A 22529-nucleotide genomic window follows, 5' to 3' on the forward strand; every position below is an offset into this window, starting at 1 on the left:
AACGCTCATTTTTGTTCTTGTTCCAAGAAATCAAATGAAACGCATCAGAGTTGAATTATATTAATTTGCACAAAATTGAGGTTGTTCAAATTGATCCTATTATGTACTGTTTACTTTATTGCTTCAATTAATGCCTCTATTCACCAAACCACTGTCCCTGGTAGTCAAATAACATTGGCATTAACAACTGTGGCTGTAGGCAACCTCGTGATGTTGTTATGAACTTCACAATAATTTAAAATGTCAATACTGTAGTGGAACCTATGCGCCTACTATCAATTAATCAGCGGTATTGATGCAGTGTATTCCTTCCTTACAAAAATCAGTGCTGTGTTGTGCAATATACTCAACAGACAGCATACATTTGACTTTCTCATACACTCTGAATCATTGAAGTTGAAAATGAAATTGTGTACAGAGTTTTCACATTAGTGCATTCAGGGTAATTCCGTAGTTTGGACGCCCCTTGTTCTGGAATAAAACTGAGCCTTCTTTTAAAGAGCGGAGAATGAGACGAGGCAAGGCAGCTTCTGAATCAAATACTGGCTGACATTCAAAATGGAGGAGACGCAGCCTTTAAAGTACTGATAGTCCCCCACTTTGAGGGGCCGGAAAATAAATAGAAAAAAAAAAACCTCCGTATATAAAGGGGGAAGACCGCCATCTCGTTTTTTCTATAACTTAAAAAGCAGGACAGACGTCTCCTCCAAGTAAGTGTTTTTTTTTTTTGTAATTCCCTGATTCTTTCACATCGCTATAAGAAAGATGAGCTGAGAAAAACAGCGTCACCTTTTTTTTTTTTTTTTTCTTTCCTTCCTTGGATGTGTAAGCATAACACGCTAGGAGGCCCGGCATTATCTTACCTTCCCCCCCAAAAATAAAAATAAAGAGAGGACAACAAAGACCCCCATGTCCTTGTTTTAAGTCCACACGTGTGAGCCTTTGGCCGAAATGAGGACAAATCCTCATTGAAAAAGAAAAAAAAAATACAGTACTGTACTTTCAGAGTTGCTGTTGATCGTACTCGGCAATGAGTCTTTTGATATGTGCCAGTTTGTTGTGGAGATGTTCACAACGGTTCTTCTCTTGGCTATAGTGGGGGTTGCGCTGGAAGAAATGCACAAAAGAGCACGGTTACATCGAGTTAAAACACTCATGTTTACACACTTTAACATCAAACTGTAATGCACACACTGGAAGGCTAATGTTTTAATGCAGCCATTGCCCTCATCCAGAGTGGATTAGGGCAGCGAATGGGACCGCAAACATGCCATTAATACAAGAAAACCTACAATTTGTTCTCTTATTTCGAGAGGAAGTTTAGCTCCATTCAGCTATCATTACCCCTTTCAAGAATAAGTCGTTACAACCCAAATGACTGACCTTTTTGGGAAGTGTCAAATGTTTGGAATATGGACATTTAATAAATACATCTTTAAATAATTACTTACATGTGTCATTAACTAATTATAATTGGAATTAAATACATACATTTGTTATTATATTAATTAATTAATTTCATTTTATTAGTTAAATTTCAATATGTTAACAACAGACATCAGCGACCATCTGCCAGTCTTTACTATTTATGATGGGAACTACAGGAAGAAGAACATTGACAAAAAGACATTTCAAAGACTATGTACAGAGGAAGGAATGATTTTCTTCAAGAAGAATCTGAGGAAACAAATTTGGGACAATGTATATAATGAAGATGATGTAGATGATGCATATGGGAATTTTGTCAACACCTTTCTAACACTCTATGATAAACATTGCCCATGGAAAGAACGTAGTAAGAAGCAAAAGAAAAACAACCAACCGTGGATGACAAAAGGACTGAAAAATGCTTGTCACAAAAAAAACACATTGTATCGAATATTTATAACACAAAGATCTATAGAGGCAGAAAATAAGTATAAGAAATATAAAAACAAGCTAATTGGTATACTACGAACATGTAAGAAGGAATACTACAGTCAATTATTAAACAAGAACAAAAACAACATGAGAGCAACATGGGGCATCCTAAATAGCATCATTAAAAATGGTGCTAAGAAAGATTACCCCCAGTACTTTCTAGATGGACATACAAAAAATGACAATATGAACCAAATAGCTGAACGTTTCAATGATTATTTTGTTAATATCGGAACAAATCTGGATCAAAGAATTCCAAATGCAGATGATGGGTCAGTTGAGGACTTGAGTGAGCTCATAGACAGAAATCCCAATTCCATGTTTCTTAAAAGTGTAACAAAAGAAGAAATAATCAAAATTGTAAAAAATTGTAAATCCAAGACTTCAACTGACTGTCATGGAATAGATATGGTAACGATAAAAAAGGTTATAGAAGACATTTCAGAACCTCTGACATATATCACCAATGTATAATTTTTAACCGGAAAATTCCCAGACAAAATGAAAATTGCAAAAGTCGTACCAATCTATAAGAATGGAGACGTACACCAGTTTACTAACTACAGACCAGTTTCATTACTTCCACAATTCTCCAAAATCATGGAAAAATTATTCAATAGTCGATTAGATTTATTTATTAACAAAAGTGGGACGCTCGTGGAGAACCAATATGGATTTCGAGCAAATATCTCAACATCAATAGCATTAATTAAAATAACAGAGGAAATTACCAATGCAATAGATGGTAAAGAATGTGCGGCAGCAGTATTCATGGACTTAACAAAAGCATTTGACACAATTAATCATGATATTTTAATACAAAAATTAGGACGATATGGCATCAGAGGTTTGGTATTGAACTGGGTAAGAAGCTATTTAACCAACAGGAAGCAATATGTGAAGATGGGTGAAAATATGTCAACACGGCTAGATATATCCTGTGGTGTGCCGCAGGGATCAATACTGGGACCAAAATTGTTTAATCTTTATATAAACGACATTTGTAAAGTTACAAAGGACTTAAAGTTAGTTTTATTTGCAGATGATACAACTGCTTTCTGTTCAGGAGAGAACACACAGAAGATAATACAAATAATAACAGAAGAAATGAACAAATTAAAAAGATGGTTTGACAAAAACAGACTATCTTTGAATCTCAGTAAAACTAAAATAATGCTATTTGGTAATAGTAGGAAAGAGCATCATACGTAAATACAAATAGACGGAGTAGACATCGAAAGGGTAAAAGAAACCAGATTTTTGGGAGTATTAATAGATGATAAAATGAACTGGAAATCTCATATACAAAACATACAACATATGGTGGCAAAAAACATTTCAATAATGAATAAAACAAAACACGTCCTGGGCCAAAAATCACTTCATATCCTCTACTGCTCACTAGTGTTACCATATCTGAGTTATTGTGCAGAAATATGGGGAAATAACTACAAATGTGCGCTACATTCGTTAACCATGTTACAAAAAAGATCAGTTAGAATAATACATAATGTTGGATATAGAGAACATACAAACCCTTTATTTATTAAGTCAAAAATATTAAAGTTTGGTGATTTGGTAAAATTGCAAACAGCTAAAATGATGTACAAAGCAATCTATAACCTGCTACCAAAGAATGTACAACATTTCTTCTCAACTAAAGAGGAGAAATATAACCTTAGAGGAAAAAATAATTTAAAACATTTATATGCACTTACAACACTTAAAACTTTTAGCATAACAGTATGTGGAATTAAATTATGGAATGGATTAAGTAAAGAAGTTAAAAATTGTACTGACATGATCCAGTTTAAGAGGTTGTTTAAATTAATAGTGCTTACAAAGTACAAAGAAGAAGAATTTTGAGAAAAACTTCCAACCTAATTGAAAATATTCTTCATCTCAGTATGTTAATAATGACTGAATTAATTAATTATATATTACAAACTGTTGTATATACTAATTCATAGATGTTATTTTATTATTTAAAAAAGTCAGTAAATGATTTTATATAATTGTAAACGCTTTGAAGTGGGAAAGGGGTAGGATTAAATAAGCTTTGCTTCTTCCTACTCCTTTTCGGGCATGATGTAAATGAAATGATATGAAATTGTGTGATGTATTATGATGTAAATGTGTTCATGTTTGAAATAAACTAAAAGAAAGAAAGAAAGAAAGAATATTTATTTATTCAATATTTAATTATATTGATATTTTATTAGATTCTTATTTTCATTATTTAACAAATTAAATGACTAAATACATAAATGTACATTTACATTAAATAATTAAAGGCACATTTCTGTATTCAATTCTGATTATAATTGATTACATATTTAAGTAATTGTTCAAAGATGTATTTTATACATTTTATCAAATTTAGACATCCATAACATTGGCTCATAGTACTGAATATGAAGGGTCAAATGGGATTTAATTAAATTAATATTTAAATAATTACTTAAATATATATATATATATATTTATAATTGAAATTAAACACAAAAATGTGTTGTTAAATGTTTCATTAATTGAGCAACTCATTAATTTAACGTGAAAGAGCATTTAATTATTTAACACTTGACTTAATTATTTCAATCGTTAATTATTCAATATTGAATAATTGTTTTCAATATTAAACTGTTATTTTCATTATTTAATGATTTATTTAATTAATTAAACGACTAAATAAATATATACACATTTAAATGAAATGATTAATCACACATGTATGTATTTAATTCTGATTATATTCACACAAACTTAATTGTTCAAATATTAATTTATTCATTTGGCTATCTCATGTTAGTCGCTCATGTAAGTGAATTATAATTTTTACTAATCTTGCACACACACTAGTTTTTAAGATATTTAAATGTCAAAAAATATATGTATCAATAATATTATTATTTGTTTTAAGTCATTAGATATTTTAAGTAATTTAATGAAACTACCCATCACAAAATGTTTAATCTAACATGAAAACCTGCAAATTGTATACAAACCTTTTCAAAAGAATGCATACATTATTTATTATACAGATCTATTTATTTAGTTAAGTTATCTTGTATGGAATCAACCCTGTTATGCATGAATCATTCGCAATAGTGTTTTTCATCATTTTTTTTAAGGCATTGGTAAAATGTCCATTAGGGTTGAAAAGATTAAACACATTAATGATAAAAATAACAAAATCATATTTCAAGAAAACTATAATATGTTTTTTTATGATCTTTTTAATGTGTTCGTATTTTTTGACATATTCCAATTACTGGGTTGCAAATGACGTCACGTCCGGCTAATTTATAATGCATGGCGGTCAAGCCAGTGTCTGTCCTCAATAGGTACCAGGCACCATTTACACCAGGGGTGTCAAAGTCAGAATGAATTATCTATGGCCCCCAGGATGATATATGATTAGTATTAGAACCGGCCCGCAGGCCACAGCCGCCTGCTGCTGGTTTGCACGCACCAATACTCCATCAGTGTTGGCGCTAGGAATTTGGGACCCCATCAAGTCATAAAAATGGGGTCCCACAGTAAATGTTTGGGGTCCCACTATTTTGTAACCGTTTTGAAAACAAATTATAAATGTATGCATTATCCTGTTATATCTCACATTGTATATTGTGTTTTGGAAAAAGGTTGTCATAAACGTTACTTAATGCAATAAAAGTGACTTTCCTGACTTGTTCAAGTCAATGATTCGTTTTTTCAGATCTGTGCCGAGTTCCTTTGACTTTCCCATTGTCGTGTTTGTAACCGAGTCTAATGACTGCATCACATGAGCCCTATTTAAATGGGCTCAGAGAAGTCAACAGGTGTCGTCAATCATAATCACTCACATGAAGTTAAGAGGCCATGCCATGAAGCTAATTTGATCTGATTGTAAATTTTCTACATCACCAAAATTGATAATGTATGTTGCTGTATGTATACTTTTGACCCAGCAGATTTGGTCACATTTTCAGTAGACCCATAATAAATTCATAAAAGAACCAAACTTCATGAATGTTTTTTGTGACCAACAAGTATGTGCTCCAATCGATATCACAAAAAAAATAAGAGTTGTAGAAATTATTGGAAACTCAAGACAGCCATGACATTATGTGCTTTACAAGTGTATGTAAACTTTTGACCACGACTGTATATCTCTCGCTCTCTCTCCCTCTCTCTCTTTTAATAATGACCTTTTATCACAAAATCAATACTCAGAATTGTTTAACAATTATATTTCTCCTTAGAGAAGTGACCAATTTTTTTGAATTAGTGAATTATATTTTATATAGCGCTTTTCTCTAGTGACTCAAAGCGCTTTTACATGGTGAAACCCAATATCTATGTTACATTTAAACCAGTGTGGTGGGTAAAGTGTCTTGCCCAAGGACACAACGGCAGTGACTAGGATGGCGGAAGCGGGGATCGAACCTGGAACCCTCAAGTTGTTGGCACGCCCACTCCACCAACCGAGCTATACCGCTTATTTACTGTGTTTGTGTTATTTACAGGTTTCTCGTCAATACCAGTCAACTTTCGATTAAAAAAACCTCAGATTTGAGGCATTTGCATTGCACATATTATGATAGTGTAATACTGTAAAGTTCAAATTTGAATGACAATAAAAAGGAAGTCTAAGTCTAATATTGTGCACTCTGTGTAGGATCTGATGCCACCACAAACAACTTTAAGAGCCCTAATTGAAAATAAGTTGAAATAATTTTGGCCATGTGACACCACGCTACCCCCGCCTCAAAAAAAGAAGCTCCAATTTACACATTTCACAAATAAAAACTATCACTTTTATCATCATTTGGTCATGTTATGAATAATTTGGGATTTACCTGCAGCTACTATAAAACCATTTATTACAATGTGTGGAAATGTCAAAAACCCACCTTTTTTATTCTATGATACTCTTGAAGTATCTGATTATGGATTGTCTGTGAAGGACAGTGAGCACATGATACACATATTCTTAATGCTGGAGTTAATTAAATCAAGTATATTTGTAGCATAAATCATTTTTGACAAACTGCACCTTGTACTTGTCTGTGCCTTGTTGGAGCTTTTTAAGCTCGTTGTCCAGCACAGTGAAATGCTTAGTGATGCTCTCTATCCGAGCGTGCAGGTCGCGGTACTCGCTGTACTCGGAGTTGAAGTCGTTTTTATACTTCTGACGCTGCTCCTGAGAGCTGATCACCGTGTACTTCCTGCAGCAGACAATCACAGGAGAAAAGGTTACAACAAAACTAAGACAGAATAGAACCTCTAAGGTTAAACACCATCCAATCTCGTATACCATATCACACCAGGGTTGGATGTTTTTCCTCTCGGAAATAATCCTAGTATTAACTAGTATCAACTTTATAGCAAATGTTTTAAGTTTAGGTTATAAAGAAGGTAAGAAACACTATTGAATTTCATAAATAACCCATAGCAAAGTACATGGAAGCAAGTGTGGCGTTTTGTGTGGATAGTCCCTTCCCTACTTCCTCTACATCTTCCCTCTAGAGCCGCATATTTAACGTCGTCCTAGTGGCTCTGTCACGCCAAATTTCTTCCCCCTACAAAAACCTCTTACGTCATTTCCTCTTACGATAGCACTTCGGCTTTGACTGCCCGTCGCTGGAAGGATACTTGTTTTTTTTAGTTTTTTAATTTTTTTTTATAATATAGCGTTAACAAAACGTCTGTATTAATCGGACAAGTATTAATCGGACAAATTAACTTGAGGATATTCCTGACTGCACATTTGACTCGTGGACATATGCGGAAATGAACAACAGTGTACAATAAGTTAATTCATTATCCATCAACATTATCAAACTTTATTAAAACTAAATTTATTCGTTAAATTCAGTTTTTTTAGTTCTCTGTGTAAGTGAACTAAATTAAAATGACATTTATGTTAACTTCAATTTTTTTAGTTTCATTCGTTGTTTTTACGTCAGCACTCATGTTTCCCATAAACCGTGTTACATTGGGAATGCATATGTGAACAAATACTCATTGCACATTTGACTACCGTACAGGACGGAGAATTAAACGATTTTTGATTCGTTTTCCACGGGTCAACGCTACTTCAGGGTTAATTTCGATCGCTGCCAATCACGTAAGAGGAAATGACGTAAGTAAGAGGAAATGACGTAAGCGGAAATTACCCTGGAAGTAAACGGGGGGGGGGGGGGGGATTTTTGTAGGGGGAAGAAATTTGGCGTGACATCTCCCTAGAGCTTTTCCAAAAATGTATGAAAATGGAAAAAGATGAGGGAAAAATATATTTTTTGTTTTAATATGGTTCCAGTAGGGGAACAAACATGACACAACTCTTCCTAATTGTCAGAAATTCCACTGTTTGTATTAAACATGTTTCGGGCGGCGTGGCGAAGTTGGTAGAGTGGCCGGGCCAGCAATCGGAGGGTTGCTGATTACTGGGGTTTAATCCCCACCTTCTACCATCCTAGTCACGTCCGTTGTGTCCTTGGGCAGGACACTTCACCCTTGCTCCTGATGGCTGCTGGTTAGCACCTTGCATGGCAGCTCCCGCCATCAGTGTGTGAATGTGTGTGTGAATGGGTGAATGTGGAAATACTGTCAAAAGCGCTTTGGGTACCTTGAAGGTAGAAAAGCGCTATACAAGTATAACCCATTTATCATTATCATTTATTTATCATTGATGAGAGTATTTGGCGAGTGCCATTTCGTCCTACTAATTTCGACAGTCCTTGAACTCACCGTAGCTGTGTGGACTGTGATGCAACAGTTTGTTTAGATGTACAACTTTCTCCGACGCCGCCACATAAAAACATGTTTTATGCCACTCCTCCTTTATCTCATTTTGTACACCAAACTTTTTATGCTGTGCGTGAATACGCAAAGGTGAGCTTTTTTTATATTATTGACTGGTGTGGAGTGCTAATCAAGCATATTTGAACAGTGCATGACTGTAAGCTAATCAATGCTAACATGCTATTTAGGCCAGCTCTATGTACATATTGCATCATCATGCCTCGTTTGTAGGTATTTTTAAGCTTAATTAATTTCCTATACTTGTGTCCTCTGTGTATTTAATTTATGTTTGCATGTCTCATGACACATTATCTGCATGTAATATTGGCTGCATGTCTGATAGTTGTTTTTGAGCCATGTTGTTCCCGACCACAGCAAACGTTACCCAGCCTGCAAAGATTCATTAGAAGAAATCAATCCATCAGAAGAAGACAGCCTGCCGTTTCCTTTAACTTGGACGCACACATCTATACCTTTGGCCATTAAAAGCCAGTCATTTCCTGGACTTATCTAACCCTCTGAGAAGCGTTCGTTTTACTAATGTTTTCCAACGTAGTGAAAATGTGAAGAATAAATATTAAATGTCAACATTACTGTTAACGAAGATTTGCGTCAGTCATTTTGATGTTGGGTATTGGACAATTATATCCTGTGTTGCCTTCATTATAAGACTTATATAAGGGTTTTAATTTTTTGAGGCTCCAGACAGTTTTTTGTTTTTGTATTTTTGGTCCAATATAGCTCTTTTAACATTTTAGGTTGCAGACCCCTGCTCGACACGCATCTCTATATTGATATCGAATATCGAATGACAGAGACTTACATTTAAAATGACCGATATAAGCGTTTACTGAAGCAAAGCTAGAGAGCTAGTTAACCTCTAAATGTTCTCCAATAAGCACATCAAGTTGGTCTTTTCTTACATTTTCGTGAATTATTTGACAAAAGGTAGACACGGTAGGCTATAGGCTACAAGGAGCTAGCAGCTACACCACAGCTCAGCACACAATAGCACACAAGCTAGACATGCATAATAGGTGTCCTTGATTGAAAAATATTGCAGTCTAAAACACAGCAATTGTCAATATAGACGAGTATCAAATAATTATAGTTGCATATTAATTACAGATACAAAGTCTCCAAGCCTGAAGCATTCCACAAAGTATCCAGTAACAAAAGTGTCAACGTCATTCAACTTACTGCGTCATGCCCTTAATTTAATTAACTACTTTGACCACTAGGTGTCGCCAATTAACACTAAATATCAGCCTATAGTCAAGGCTCCAATATAGATATTGTATCGGAAGAGAAATCGGAACACCCCAAATAAATATTCCTTTCATTTGTCATTAATATGTTTTTTGCATTGTTTTCTGCATTGAAACTATAATTGGTCCCTCTAAAAGGTGTTTTTTGTTGTCTGGAATTGATTAATTGGATTGACATTATTCCTTACAGGGAATAAATGGACCGGTTACCTGTTTTTGTGCATTTGGGCTCCTCATAAATCCCGAACATTTGAAATATTTCTTATAACCATGGCAGAAAAGAGAGGTATTTTTAAAACAATGCCTTGCCTTCTTTCAAACCTGCTGCTAACAAGCCTTTTGGAATTTGTGACCTGAGTGACGTATTTTGCCTTAGTTGCGCCAGATATCTCCATATATGGTAGAGGTTTATCTGAAAGGCGAGTCCGCCATTTTTATTCAGTTGTAGTCCAAAGTTTCTTATTTTTCTCAATCCTTTTGTAGTGGGGCACACTGGCTCGTTCATGCACGTGCATTTTCCGTTGTTGCCATTTCTAATAAAAAGTAGCATATACACTACCGTTCAAAAGTTTGGGGTCACATTGAAATGTCCTTATTTTTGAAGGAAAAGCACTGTACTTTTCAATGAAGATAACTTTAAACTAGTCTTAACTTTAAAGAAATACACTCTATACATTGCTAATGTGGTAAATGACTATTCTAGCTGCAAATGTCTGGTTTTTGGTGCAATATCTACATAGGTGTATAGAGGCCCATTTCCAGCAACTATCACTCCAGTGTTCTAATGGTACAATGTGTTTGCTCATTGGCTCAGAAGGCTAATTGATGATTAGAAAACCCTTGTGCAATCATGTTCACACATCTGAAAACAGTTTAGCTCGTTACAGAAGCTAGAAAACTGACCTTCCTTTGAGCAGATTGAGTTTCTGGAGCATCACATTTGTGGGGTCAATTAAACTCTCAAAATGGCCAGAAAAAGAGAACTTTCATCTGAAACTCGACAGTCTATTCTTGTTCTTAGAAATGAAGGCTATTCCACAAAATTGTTTGGGTGACCCCAAACTTTTGAACGGTAGTGTAGTTCTAATTTATATGTGCCAGTCAACTCAATATGGAAGCTCTAAAAACTACAACGTGGCTGACGGGGTGGAGACGCAGTCGAAGAGGGCTACTTGTTACTTCACTGTTAATATCTGGTTACTTTCAGTTGTAACATGGTTCCAACTACACTTATGTTAAAATGTAATGAACACTTATTCTTCTGTTGTTTGGATACTTTACATTAGTTTTGGGTGATACTACACATTTTGGTATCGATCCAATTCCAAGTAGTTACGGGGCAGTGTTTGTCATACCAATGCTGATGCTGATACTTAAATTGATTACAGTTTTGATACCAATTATAACCAGACAAAAACATAGGAAGGTGGTGTCCATCCATCCATCCATTTTCTACCGCATGTCCCTCTCGGGGTCGTGGGGGTGGCTGGAGTCTATCCCAGCTGCATTCGGGTGGAAGGTAGGGTACACCCTGGACAAGTTACCACCTCATCACAGAGAATGGCGGTGCAACAATATCAAATACATTTTCAAATCATGACCTACTATTAGATCTGATTTAAATGTTTTGGTTTTTGCCCTTAAATCCCTCCTGTGTCCAGGGACTTATTTCCAGAGTTTGTAAACAATAACAAAACAACAAAATACTTTTTGACAATTAAAAATATCGATGTAGTATCGACTTAGTATTGTTACCGTCGACCATAACTCGGACTCCAACTTGCAGTTAGCATATCCTTAATGTGTAGTGTAGCATGTTTAACTATTCCTCATCCACCTGGGGTGATATTTGTAAGAAAAGTAGTTTATTTGCCACTTTGGCAGCAAGGATTAGTGACTTGGAAGTGGCTTTGCACTGTGACGGGGCATTAGCTGCTAGCTAGAACGCTACATTGCGTTGAGGACGCCTTCGTTCGCTTGTCGCTGTCAAATTTGCAGACACAGCTAGAATGTGTCATCAACATGCATTATCACGGTACAACGACAATATTAGAAGCTTTATTGTTTGCCAAATTTATATCATTTATATCGTATATATTGTGGAACCCTGTTAGATGTTACAGTTGTGGCGTTTTGGGGGTCTAAGCACCAATTAAATTAACTGCAAATTAATTTTAATGGTCGACATGAGTGTTTTGAGTCACAAAGTGGAACAAATTGACAGGATTTGCTTACTCCAAACTGTTATGAGACTTTAAAGACATATTTCTCCCAAAAATGGTGGTGAAATTGCAATTTAAAGAACTTTCTAATTGAGCGCTCACACTTTAAATGTTAATCCAAGGGTGGAGGAGACTTTAGAAATCCCACATTCTTTAAAATACTTACAATAGATAGTCAGTCACCTCAGGTGAAGACAAGGGAATACTGGTACTGTCATTGCATATCCCATTAAGATCTGGAACAAAAAGACAACAATGTGAACAAGTCATCTTCAACAAATCAGTCCTAATGCTGTGAAAAGCTCGTACTTGTTGCCCCTAAACCGCCAAGTGAAGTTCAAACTAAAAATATTTACCATAGATTTTACTGAATAACTTGCAAAGATGTAAAACAATAATATCGTATTCATCTACACACCAATTTTCATGTAGAACCGGTTGTGTTCAACTTCAAAGAATAAGGCATTATCTATCATCTAGTACAGTCTTTCTCAAACTTCTTTCACCAAATACTACTTTAGAAGAAACTTAGCTCTCCAAGTACCACTGTAATGACCAACATTACATACAGTACTGTAGTATGTTTTACTTAAGAAGTTACTTTAATATTTTTGGCCACTGTAACATTGCACACAGTTTGAAGAGTAATACTGTTTGAAATGGGGAAAATAAAACACTGTACTTTAATCAAGCGATTCGTACCACAGTTTGAGAATCCCTGATCTATTACATTTGACAGGATTATTCATTATTCAAATACATCTTAAAGGGGAACTGCAATTTTGGGGGGATTGTGTTAATTATTAACAATCCTCATGTAATGTTTTTCATGCATTTTAATTTGTAATATACGGCAAGTTTGAGGTGGTAGCTAATAGGAGTACTCCATGGTGCCCATAAAGCCCCCAAAAAGCCAACAATACTCTATTTACATGTAGTGACCTCAATATGAACTAAGTATTAGCAATATACCTATTATAAACGCTACTGCCGAGGAACTTCTTTTAGCGGCGCAGTGATCACAGAGAGCTAACTAGCTGTTATATTGACATACTAAGCTGCTTCTGCTGCATCACCTCTGAATTGGTTAATTCTAGATTATAAAATCATGCCTCTCACTTGTATGGTAGAAGGTTGTGGCCATAAACCAAGAAGTTGGTCAACTTTGACATTTAACTTATACCCGGCAAAAAAAACGCTTGTTTTGTTCTAATATTTTGTTATAACTGTGTGACGATTGTAATTAATTATTCATCTAAATGGGAAGATACAAACACCCATTATGTTTTATTATGTCCGTAGTTTGTATATCTTGTTCAGCACTTAGCAATAGTGCTACTTGCTGGATATGCTTATCACTCAGCTTTTAAAACTTGTAACTCATTTTCCTTACATTCAGGCTCAAAAATAAAAAGGCCTGGATTATCATCATTTGTTTTAAAGTAGTCATCATTGGCTCTCATGAAGTCTGCCATAAATAGTAGTGATGTGTCTGTGTAATTGATGCGCTCCCCTGTGCTTAAAATGACCAAAATACGTAAATATTGCAGGTTATTATGAATGTGCCTATTACAACATTACATATATACTTATAGCATGTACAGTACAGGCCAAAAGTTTGGACACACCTCCTCATTTCAATGAGTTTTCTTTATTTTCATGACTATTGTAGATTGTCACTGAAGGCATCAAAACTATGACACATGTGAAGTGAAAACCCTTTCAGCTGACTACCTCTTGAAGCTCATCGAGAGAATGCCAAGAGTGTGTAAAAAAGTAATCAGAGCAAAGGGTGGCTATTTTGAAGAAACTATGTACATGTTTTCAGTTATTTCACCTTTTTTTTGTTAAGTACATAACTCCACATGTGTTCATTCCTAGTTTTGATGCCTTCACTGACAATCTACAATGTAAATAGTCATGAAAATAAAGAAAACCCATTGAATGAGAAGGTGTGTCCAAACATTTGGCCTGTACTGTATCATTGATGGATCTGACCAAAACATTTTAGATTTGTATTATAAGTGACAAAGCAAATTCATAACATCTAATAATAATTCATTTTATTTAGAAATTTTAGCTAAATTGCCACAGGGACACACTTTTGGCAACCCTGTTTTAAAGACTGGAAGTTCACTACTTATTGAGGGTATATAAAATCATCCAGCAGGGGTCTCTGTTTAATCAGTGAGTCACACACTTGCAACAAAAAGAGCCACAGTGTAGGCTAATTATTGTTGCACCATGAGACGGTTCCTTTTATCATAAAATCTCCGCTCTGTTGTAAAAATAATGTCCAAGCTATTTACATTTGGAGTTCAAATTGATTTGTATTTGTTAAATTGGGCTCATTTTTTGTTGGAAATAACAAGAAAATGTTGAGACGTGTTAAAAGATTCGGAGACAGCTAATAGGAAAAAAACAGCAACTCACTTGTGTTTTTAAGTGGAATACTGTTGCTTTTGAGGTTTTCTGGGCTCGTGTCACAGCTTCTGTCAAGCTCCAGCATTCTGTCCTCAGCACTTTTCGTCTCCTCTTGGCCTTTCGCCTTGTTTTTCATCTTCTCCTTGTCTTTATGCTTCTTGGACTTCTTCTTAGACTTTTTGTCGCTGGTAGCCGACGTACTCTTGTTGCGAGGGGTTGGCTTGGGTTTTGCGCTGACGCCGGCGGGTGCGGTTGTGGCCGAAGGGGGTTGACCGAGCCTCTCTGACGCCGTTTCCTGGGTGTCGCAGTCCCGGCCATTGTGGCTCGAATCGTTGCTGACGTCGGAGAGCGCTTCGAAAGGACGGGGAATGTCCAATAAGGGGAGCGGCTGGGAGCTGGACGTTAGAGCGGCATCTGGCAGAGGAGCCACCTGTGTTCCACCTGTCTCTGCTTTCCCGTTGGAGGAACTAAGCTTGCCGTTGATTGGGGCCGATGCAGCTTTGCTTGCAAGGTGCGATATCCTCGGTTTTTTATTGTTAAGAGGGTCAATGAAGTCTGTAGCCGGACGTTTCTGGCAGAAAAAAATGACGTTTGTTATCAAACCATGTTCATAATAATACAACTATAATCACAAAGTAACAGTGGAAAAGTAGCCCCTTTTACAATGCCAGGAAATAAAGAATAAAAAAGGAGACTGGGTGTTAGATGGAAGCGGGCGATAATGGGAGAAAAATGTGAAAAGTCGAAACCAGAAGTTTAAATACACTGTGTAATAAGACACATTCTCACATTCTGTTTTAGCTGAGTTAGAATGACCAAAATTAGGATGCGGATGGCATAAAATGAATGTGAGGAAGAGGACAGAAGTAAGACTTAATTTCAGTCGGAAATAGGAGGAGGAGGAAATGTGCTTCCACCTTGACTCCAATAGTCAGCTCCACTTATTAAGGCAAGACAGTTTTTTCCCCACATAAATATGAAGTCCAAATAGCGTTTCATTATGATTGATCAGCATCTGGCACAAGCATGTGCTCCAATCACTCTATCACAAAAAAATAAGAGTTGTAGAAATGATTGGAAACTCAAGACAGCCATGACATTATGATCTTTACAAGTGTATGTAAACTTTTGACCACGACTGTACATATTAGACCACAAAGAAGAGTTTCCAATGTAGATTCAAATGATCATAGGTAATGAGAGGCTAACCTGGGATGGCGAGCTGCTGGCTAACTCCTTGGGCGGGCTTTCTGGTGGGGGAGCTGTGTTGTTCTGAGCCTGGCACTGCTTCCTGTAAGAACACACGCGCAGAGCAAAATAAAAAAAAATCCCATTTTATAAAATGTCTGCAGTAATTGAAGATTACACGATATTAATTCAAAACGACACCTGATGCACTACAAATTATTTGCCACTTCTCTGGAATTTTCCTAGTTTTAAGAGCCATATACTTATTTTTAATCTTAATTTCAGCATGAATAATTATGTTTTCTATTCTAGTTTAAACATGTTAAAATTGAGAATCATTATGTGTGAATGTGAGTGTGAATGTTGTCTGTCTATCTGTGTTGGCCCCTGTGATGAGGTGGCGACTTGTCCAGGGTGTACCCCGCCTTCCGCCCGATTGTAGCTGAGTTAGGCTCCAGCACCCCCCACGACCCCGAAGGGGAATAAGCGGTAGAAAATGGATGGATGGATTATTCAAATAAGATATTTTGGTTGTCCCTCGATCAGCGGTTCTCAACCTACGTTCGATCAAACCCTAGGGGTTCGGTGAGTTGGCCTCAGGGGTTCGGCAGAGCCTCCGCCGCAGCGGTCAAGACACACCGTACTCATGAATTGATTTACGTGGACCCCGACTTAATCAAACAAGTTGAAAAACTTATACGGGTGTTACCATTTAGTGGTCAATTGTACGGAATATGTACTGTACTGTGCAATCTACTAATAAAAGTTTCATACAATCAATCAATCTATCGTGTAAATAACAACTTCTCCCTATCGGCGTAGCTGTACTGTAAAGTTAAAATTTGAATGACAATAGAAAAGAAGTCTAAGTATTATGGATACCCCCAAACAATGTTCCCTCTAATTTTTCATCTGATTTGCAAGCGTGTAATTTGTTGTGAGTTCATGCACTGTGTTGGTTTTGTTCTTTGAACAAGGTGATGTTCATTTTGTGCGCTAGTAAAAAAAACATGTAACTTTGTCTTGAATTTGAAAAAAACAAAAAACATTGTATTTTTCACTAAGGAAGGGTTCGGTGAATGTGCATATGAAACTGGTGGGGTTCGGTACCTCCAACAAGGTTAAGAACCGCTGCCCTAGATAGAAAATCTTGTTTAAACATTCTGCAACATATCGAAGATGCTTAATTTAAGAATTGCATGTCATTTTTTTAAGACTAAAATACTGATTTCTAGCTTTAAAGTCCTGCTAATTTCTAGATATACAAATCTTAATTTAGGATGTCTTATCAAGAAAAATTATCTGCCGATGCAACGAGTTAATTTCACTAGTTTTTAGTATTTTATTTCCCAAAATCTAGTCATTTTATCTTATAAATTGACAGCTCTTTTTGTGTGATGACGTGGCTCTTTGTTGTATTGTTTCTTATTTTAACTGTACACACGTGTATCTAAAATTGTGTACGTGTTGACTGTCGCAGCTAGAGTATATTACATACAGCTATTGTCAACGCCATTTGTGACAAGCCAACAAATGGTATACTGTTATGCAAAATACCTCATAAGTAAGCAGAGCAATATTGCTAAAAACTAACAGTGCCAGGTCAGTGCGGCGCACAAACAAACATTGACATGGCATGACAAACAGCTTCTAAATACAGCCTTTGCACTTGATCAGCAGGGGAGGCATACACCACTTCACTAAATAAGACTGGGAGGTGTGTGTGCAGGGGCCCAGTTAGATAGACTTGTGGTAAAGTAATAACAGATACGGCTGAACCTTGGACTAGTGCCACCTTACACGCGCAGCAGCATGTGCTGGGACTTGGTTGCGTCACGTGCGGTGCAGTCTTGTCACCATGTGCGTCCTCTGTGTGACTGATAGCGTGTGTATAAAAGTATACACACATGTAGAGACAACAATCCACAAGACACACGGACTCACTCTACCAGAGAATAGGGAAAAATGTGTAGGATGACTTTTTGTTTGTGTTCACGTCCACACTAGTGTCGGAATAATACACTTTATGTGTGAATGTGAGTGTGAATGTTGTCTGTCTATCTGTGTTGGCCCTGCGATGAGGTAGCGACTTGTCCAGGGTGTACCCTGCCTTCCGCCCGAATGCAGCTGGGATAGGCTCCAGCATCCCCGAGAGGGACAAACCGTAGAAAAAGGATGGGATGGATGGAGTTAGCTCACCCCCTTTGTAGCTTCAACAGCTTCCACTCTTAGGCACTATTTTATACCTTAGTTTTCAGAAGTCCAAACAACCTAACGCAGATGCAACACAATATTACAGCAACAGCTTTGCAAGTAGTAGCCACAAATAATCTTCTGTTGAGTTTACTTGCTGATCCCACAACATAAACACAAACTGAGCGCCTGTGACATTGCTGCCTGCTCTATAAATAGCTGTAAGATTGCCTTTCCTTAGTAGCAGATCCTGAGGAACCAGATTTTTTTTTCCACAGGGAAGAAGCCCAACAGAACATGATGTCAATAAACATAATACTTTGCTTTGTAGCCATTGTAACCACATACAAGTTATTCTGTAGACGCACCTGACATTTTAGCAAACACAATAAGTGCCTTCTTAACAGCCCTAATTATGGGCCATTACATAATTTGTGACTGCATCAGCTGTGACGTGCAGTTGACACAGATATGAAAATAGATACAGACAGCCCTTAAAAGAAAGTGTGCCTCTAACATGCGTTCTGTCGGACATCCTTCCAAACATATCTGAATACTAGCTTCCAATTAAATTAATAAAGAAGGCCAGCTTTCAGACGTCCTGTGTGCAGCATATAAATGAGTATTAGTGCTATAAAAAGATAAAGGGAAAAAGTCTCAAACACATAAATACAAATGTTTTAATTTTATGAAAATGCAGTTATAAATACAGATTTTTTAAATTAGAATTAAGTCGGAATATTACCCAAAAAAATGAAAGTAAATTGCAATTTTGCGGGAAAAAAATTGCATTACAGATAATTATTATTTTTTATTTCACAAGAATGAAGTGGTAATATTTTCTATAGGATAAATAAATATATGCTATTATGAAAATGTTGTATTGCAATTCAGGGAGAATAAAGTTGGACCATAACAATTGGAATATTACAAAAGTATTACAAAGAACATACATATTTTACGTGAAGTCAAAGTACACATTTTAAGTTGAAAAACACGTTGTTACGTCACAGAAATATGATAAAATAGAGTGGAGAAAATAATTCTAAAAGAATAAAGTCAAAATATTGCAAAAACTGGTGGAGTTAGTCATAATAAGAAAAAAGTTTTGAATGTTATTTTATTTCAATAAAGCAGCAAAATACATGAATTGTTTCCATTTGAGATAACCGTAGTAAATACAAAATAAAATATATAAGATCATTTGAAAATAATAAAGTCATATTATAAACACATGCAAAATTATCAGAATAAAGTTGTAAAAAAAAAATCTCATCTGCAATGAGGTCCCCTGCCTTACGCTCGAATGCAGCTGAGATAGGCTCCAGCACCTCCCGTGACCCCAAGTGGGACAAGTGGTAGAAAATGGATGGATGGATGGAAAAAATCTCATGTAAATATGTGAATAAAGTTGTGATTTTGGAGAATAATGAATACAATAAAGAATAACGTTTTTCATGTAATCTTACCACTTTAATACTGTGACTTAATTTTGTACTTTTATCAGTTGTACTCTTTGTGGCATTGAGATCTTTTTCCAAAAGACGAGAACTCTAAGCAACTAAATGTGTTACAAATGAAAGCGGTCTTACCTCAACAAGATTCTCTTGAGAAGCTGCTGGTCTCCTTCTGTGTACCCAGGCCAGTCTTTAAGAATTTCCTTATATAAAAAGTCTTTCAACGTAAGCGTGTTATCTTTCCCATTCAGGTTTGCCACCTAGGGAGGGACAAAGGTGTGAGGATGCCGTTGAGGAAAAAATTAAATAAAAATGTCACTTTAAGTTTCACCCTCACCTGTTGCAGGTGGCCGTCCAGGGAGTCCTTGTCTGACTGCAAGAGGCCGTCCTTCTGCAACCTCAGGAGCAGCTCGGGCTTCTTGTAAGGCTTGAGGGCCAGCAGGTGCACCAGGCGCTCTCGGAGCGGCCGGTGCTTAGGGCTTGCTTTCTTCACCGCACTGCTGGAGATGATGACGGGTCGGGAGGTTCGCCGGGAGGGGGCCACGTCGGACAGGGCTGATACCGGTTTCCGTATCTGTACCTTTTTGCCTGGAGAGGAGCAAGGAGAAGTTACGACTGCCAAAACCAAAACCCCACAAGAACAATTCGCTACATGCTTGACTGCACCTTAAATCAACAGGAGGTTTTAGAGAAAGATATACTAGATGGACAAAAGTATTGGGACACCTGTAAATTACACGCTCTTTTTCGGTCTGTGAGATGTTTGGCCATGTGGGAGGTCAGCGGCCATTCATTTTGCATGTTAGAGGGCCTGGTGTGCCAACTTCATTCGAATTCATCCCCAAACATACTCATATTTACACAATCATACATATATACACACATACGTACACTACCGTTCAAAAGTTTGGGGTCACCCAAACAATTTTGTGAAATAGCCTTCATTTCTAAGAACAAGAATAGACTGTCGAGTTTCAGATGAAAGTTCTCTTTTTCTGGCCATTTTGAGCGTTTAATTGACCCCACAAATGTGATGCTCCAGAAACTCAATCTGCTCAAAGGAAGGTCAGTTTTGTAGCTTCTGTAACGAGCTAAACTGTTTTCAGATGTGTGAACATGATTGCACAAGGGTTTTCTAATCATCAATTAGCCTTCTGAGCAAACACATTGTACCATTAGAACACTGGAGTGATAGTTGCTGGAAATGGGCCTCTATACACCTATGTAGATATTGCACCAAAAACCAGACATTTGCAGCTAGAATAGTCATTTACCACATTAGCAATGTATAGAGTGTATTTCTTTAAAGTTAAGACTAGTTTAAAGTTATCTTCATTGAAAAGTACAGTACTTTTCCTTCAAAAATAAGGACATTTCAATGTGACCCCAAACTTTTGAACGATAGTGTATATTCATTCATTCATTCATTCGTACATACACTCCCACATTCATACACAAATACAGTACATACATACAGGTGGAGGAAATAGAAGAACATTTAACCTTATTTGGTGCTATAAGATCAAAATTATGCCACAAGCAGTGTTGGGTTAGTTACTGAAAACCAGTAACTAGTTACAGTTACTTTATTTCAAAAGTAACTCAGTTACTAACTCAGTTACATACACCAAAAAGTAATGCGTTACTGTGAAAAGTAACTATTTAGTTACTTCTTTTCTTCTTCTTTTTTTTTTTTTAAGGCTCCCATTAATGCCCTTTTAGCCTTCATTTCAGTACTGTTATTGCATTGATTGAAACTTGTATTAGTAGATTGCACAGTACAGTACATATTCCATACAATTGACCACTAAACTTGTTTAAGTCGGGGTCCACATTAATCAATTCATGGAGAATAAGACAATCTGTTGATCAACTTGGCATGCATTTGCATCACTGAACTTTGCTAAGCAATGTGGTCTACACACAACACACAAAGACTAATATATGTTTCATAGGCCAATTTATTTCAGGCCAGAACAAATTGGCAAAACTATTTGAAATAGCTGCAACATAACATACATAAGTAACAAACAGCATAATAACAATATAGCTGTAAACCTGGCTTCACCCAAGGAAGGTACACAAAGCTTAACCAGGCATTTTTTCTCTCTCAAAGAATTCGGAAATAAAATCATGTCTTTAGGAGATCAACACTGTACTGAAGCCCAGAACACTCTACGCATTTCCCCAGTTTTAGTTTAGAGATAAAAAAAAGATTGGCCTGGCCCACTTGGATCCCTCTTTATGTTTGTGAACTTTATAGTCTATACATTTTGAGTGATATGATAATAAAACAATCTACAAGTTTAGAATGAAAGAATATATAAGAGAATTGACAGAGTCTGTGTACCTTCAGTGCTGAATGATGAGCAGAGGCAGAGTTTGGAGTGTTTTCTTTAGCTCGCTTTCCATTTTTATGTACTCACTGTCCAGGTGCCATTTGCCGTTTGACGCCCGGTATTATGCTAATTAGCTGCCTGAAAGCGGGTCACTCCACTGTAGAAATAGCCTGCATGTCTTCTAGTACATACGCTGCAATGGCTCTATCAATTTTGTCCTGGCTAGCAGTCCCTCCGTTAAAATCCAGCCGCTATTGGAGGTGGAGGTGAAGTGTGTCTCTCTTTACTAGCTTCGTTGAAGCATGTTGCTTTTGTAGCTGTTTCAGCAGATTTGAATTGCTGTTTTGGGCAATAGATAGGATCTTTGATCCAAGACACAACTTACATTTAACTAAAATGTTCTTTACTTTGTGCTCGACAAAAGAAAAGTAATGAGAATATCTCCATGTTAACAAACTGGGCTTCTGGCTCCACCATGATGTTTTGTTAGTAAACACAGACACGCCCCTCCCCCTCCCCGACCCACACAAAGCGCGCCTCTTCTTTTCCTTGTGACACAGAAGGACGACACCGCAGCGCTCCAATAAAACACACTCAGATCTTCTGTTTCTAACCGATTATACATAAAAAATAACGTAAAATAACGCAGTAACGCATCAAGTAGTAACGGTAACTGAGTTACTGAATATAAAAAATAACGCGTTAGACTACTAGTTACCGCCGAAAATA

The 22529-nt window shown here is 36.6% G+C and overlaps 1 protein-coding gene across 2 annotated transcripts in view; it reads right to left on the reverse strand.

The window, feature by feature from the left end:
- The window catches only part of ell (elongation factor RNA polymerase II), a 99391-nt gene that overhangs the window by 838 nt on the left and 76024 nt on the right, over positions 1-22529 (reverse strand). Inside the window, exons 5-12 of one of the 2 annotated variants that reach the window (XM_062039299.1) lie at positions 19799-20049; positions 19597-19721; positions 15833-15914; positions 14633-15194; positions 12366-12435; positions 6959-7130; positions 6816-6860; positions 1-1107 (exon numbers count right to left, since the gene is read on the reverse strand). The exon at positions 1-1107 is cut by the window's left edge and continues 834 nt beyond it. In XM_062039299.1, coding sequence (XP_061895283.1) covers positions 1003-1107; positions 6816-6860; positions 6959-7130; positions 12366-12435; positions 14633-15194; positions 15833-15914; positions 19597-19721; positions 19799-20049 — 1412 coding nt within the window. In that variant the 3' untranslated portion in view covers positions 1-1002. The remainder of the gene's footprint in view (positions 1108-6815; positions 6861-6958; positions 7131-12365; positions 12436-14632; positions 15195-15832; positions 15915-19596; positions 19722-19798; positions 20050-22529) is intronic. The other variant, XM_062039300.1, reaches the window with a different exon arrangement.

Source organism: Entelurus aequoreus, linkage group LG27, assembly GCF_033978785.1.
Source record: "Entelurus aequoreus isolate RoL-2023_Sb linkage group LG27, RoL_Eaeq_v1.1, whole genome shotgun sequence".
In the NCBI taxonomy this organism is placed as follows: domain Eukaryota; kingdom Metazoa; phylum Chordata; class Actinopteri; order Syngnathiformes; family Syngnathidae; genus Entelurus; species Entelurus aequoreus.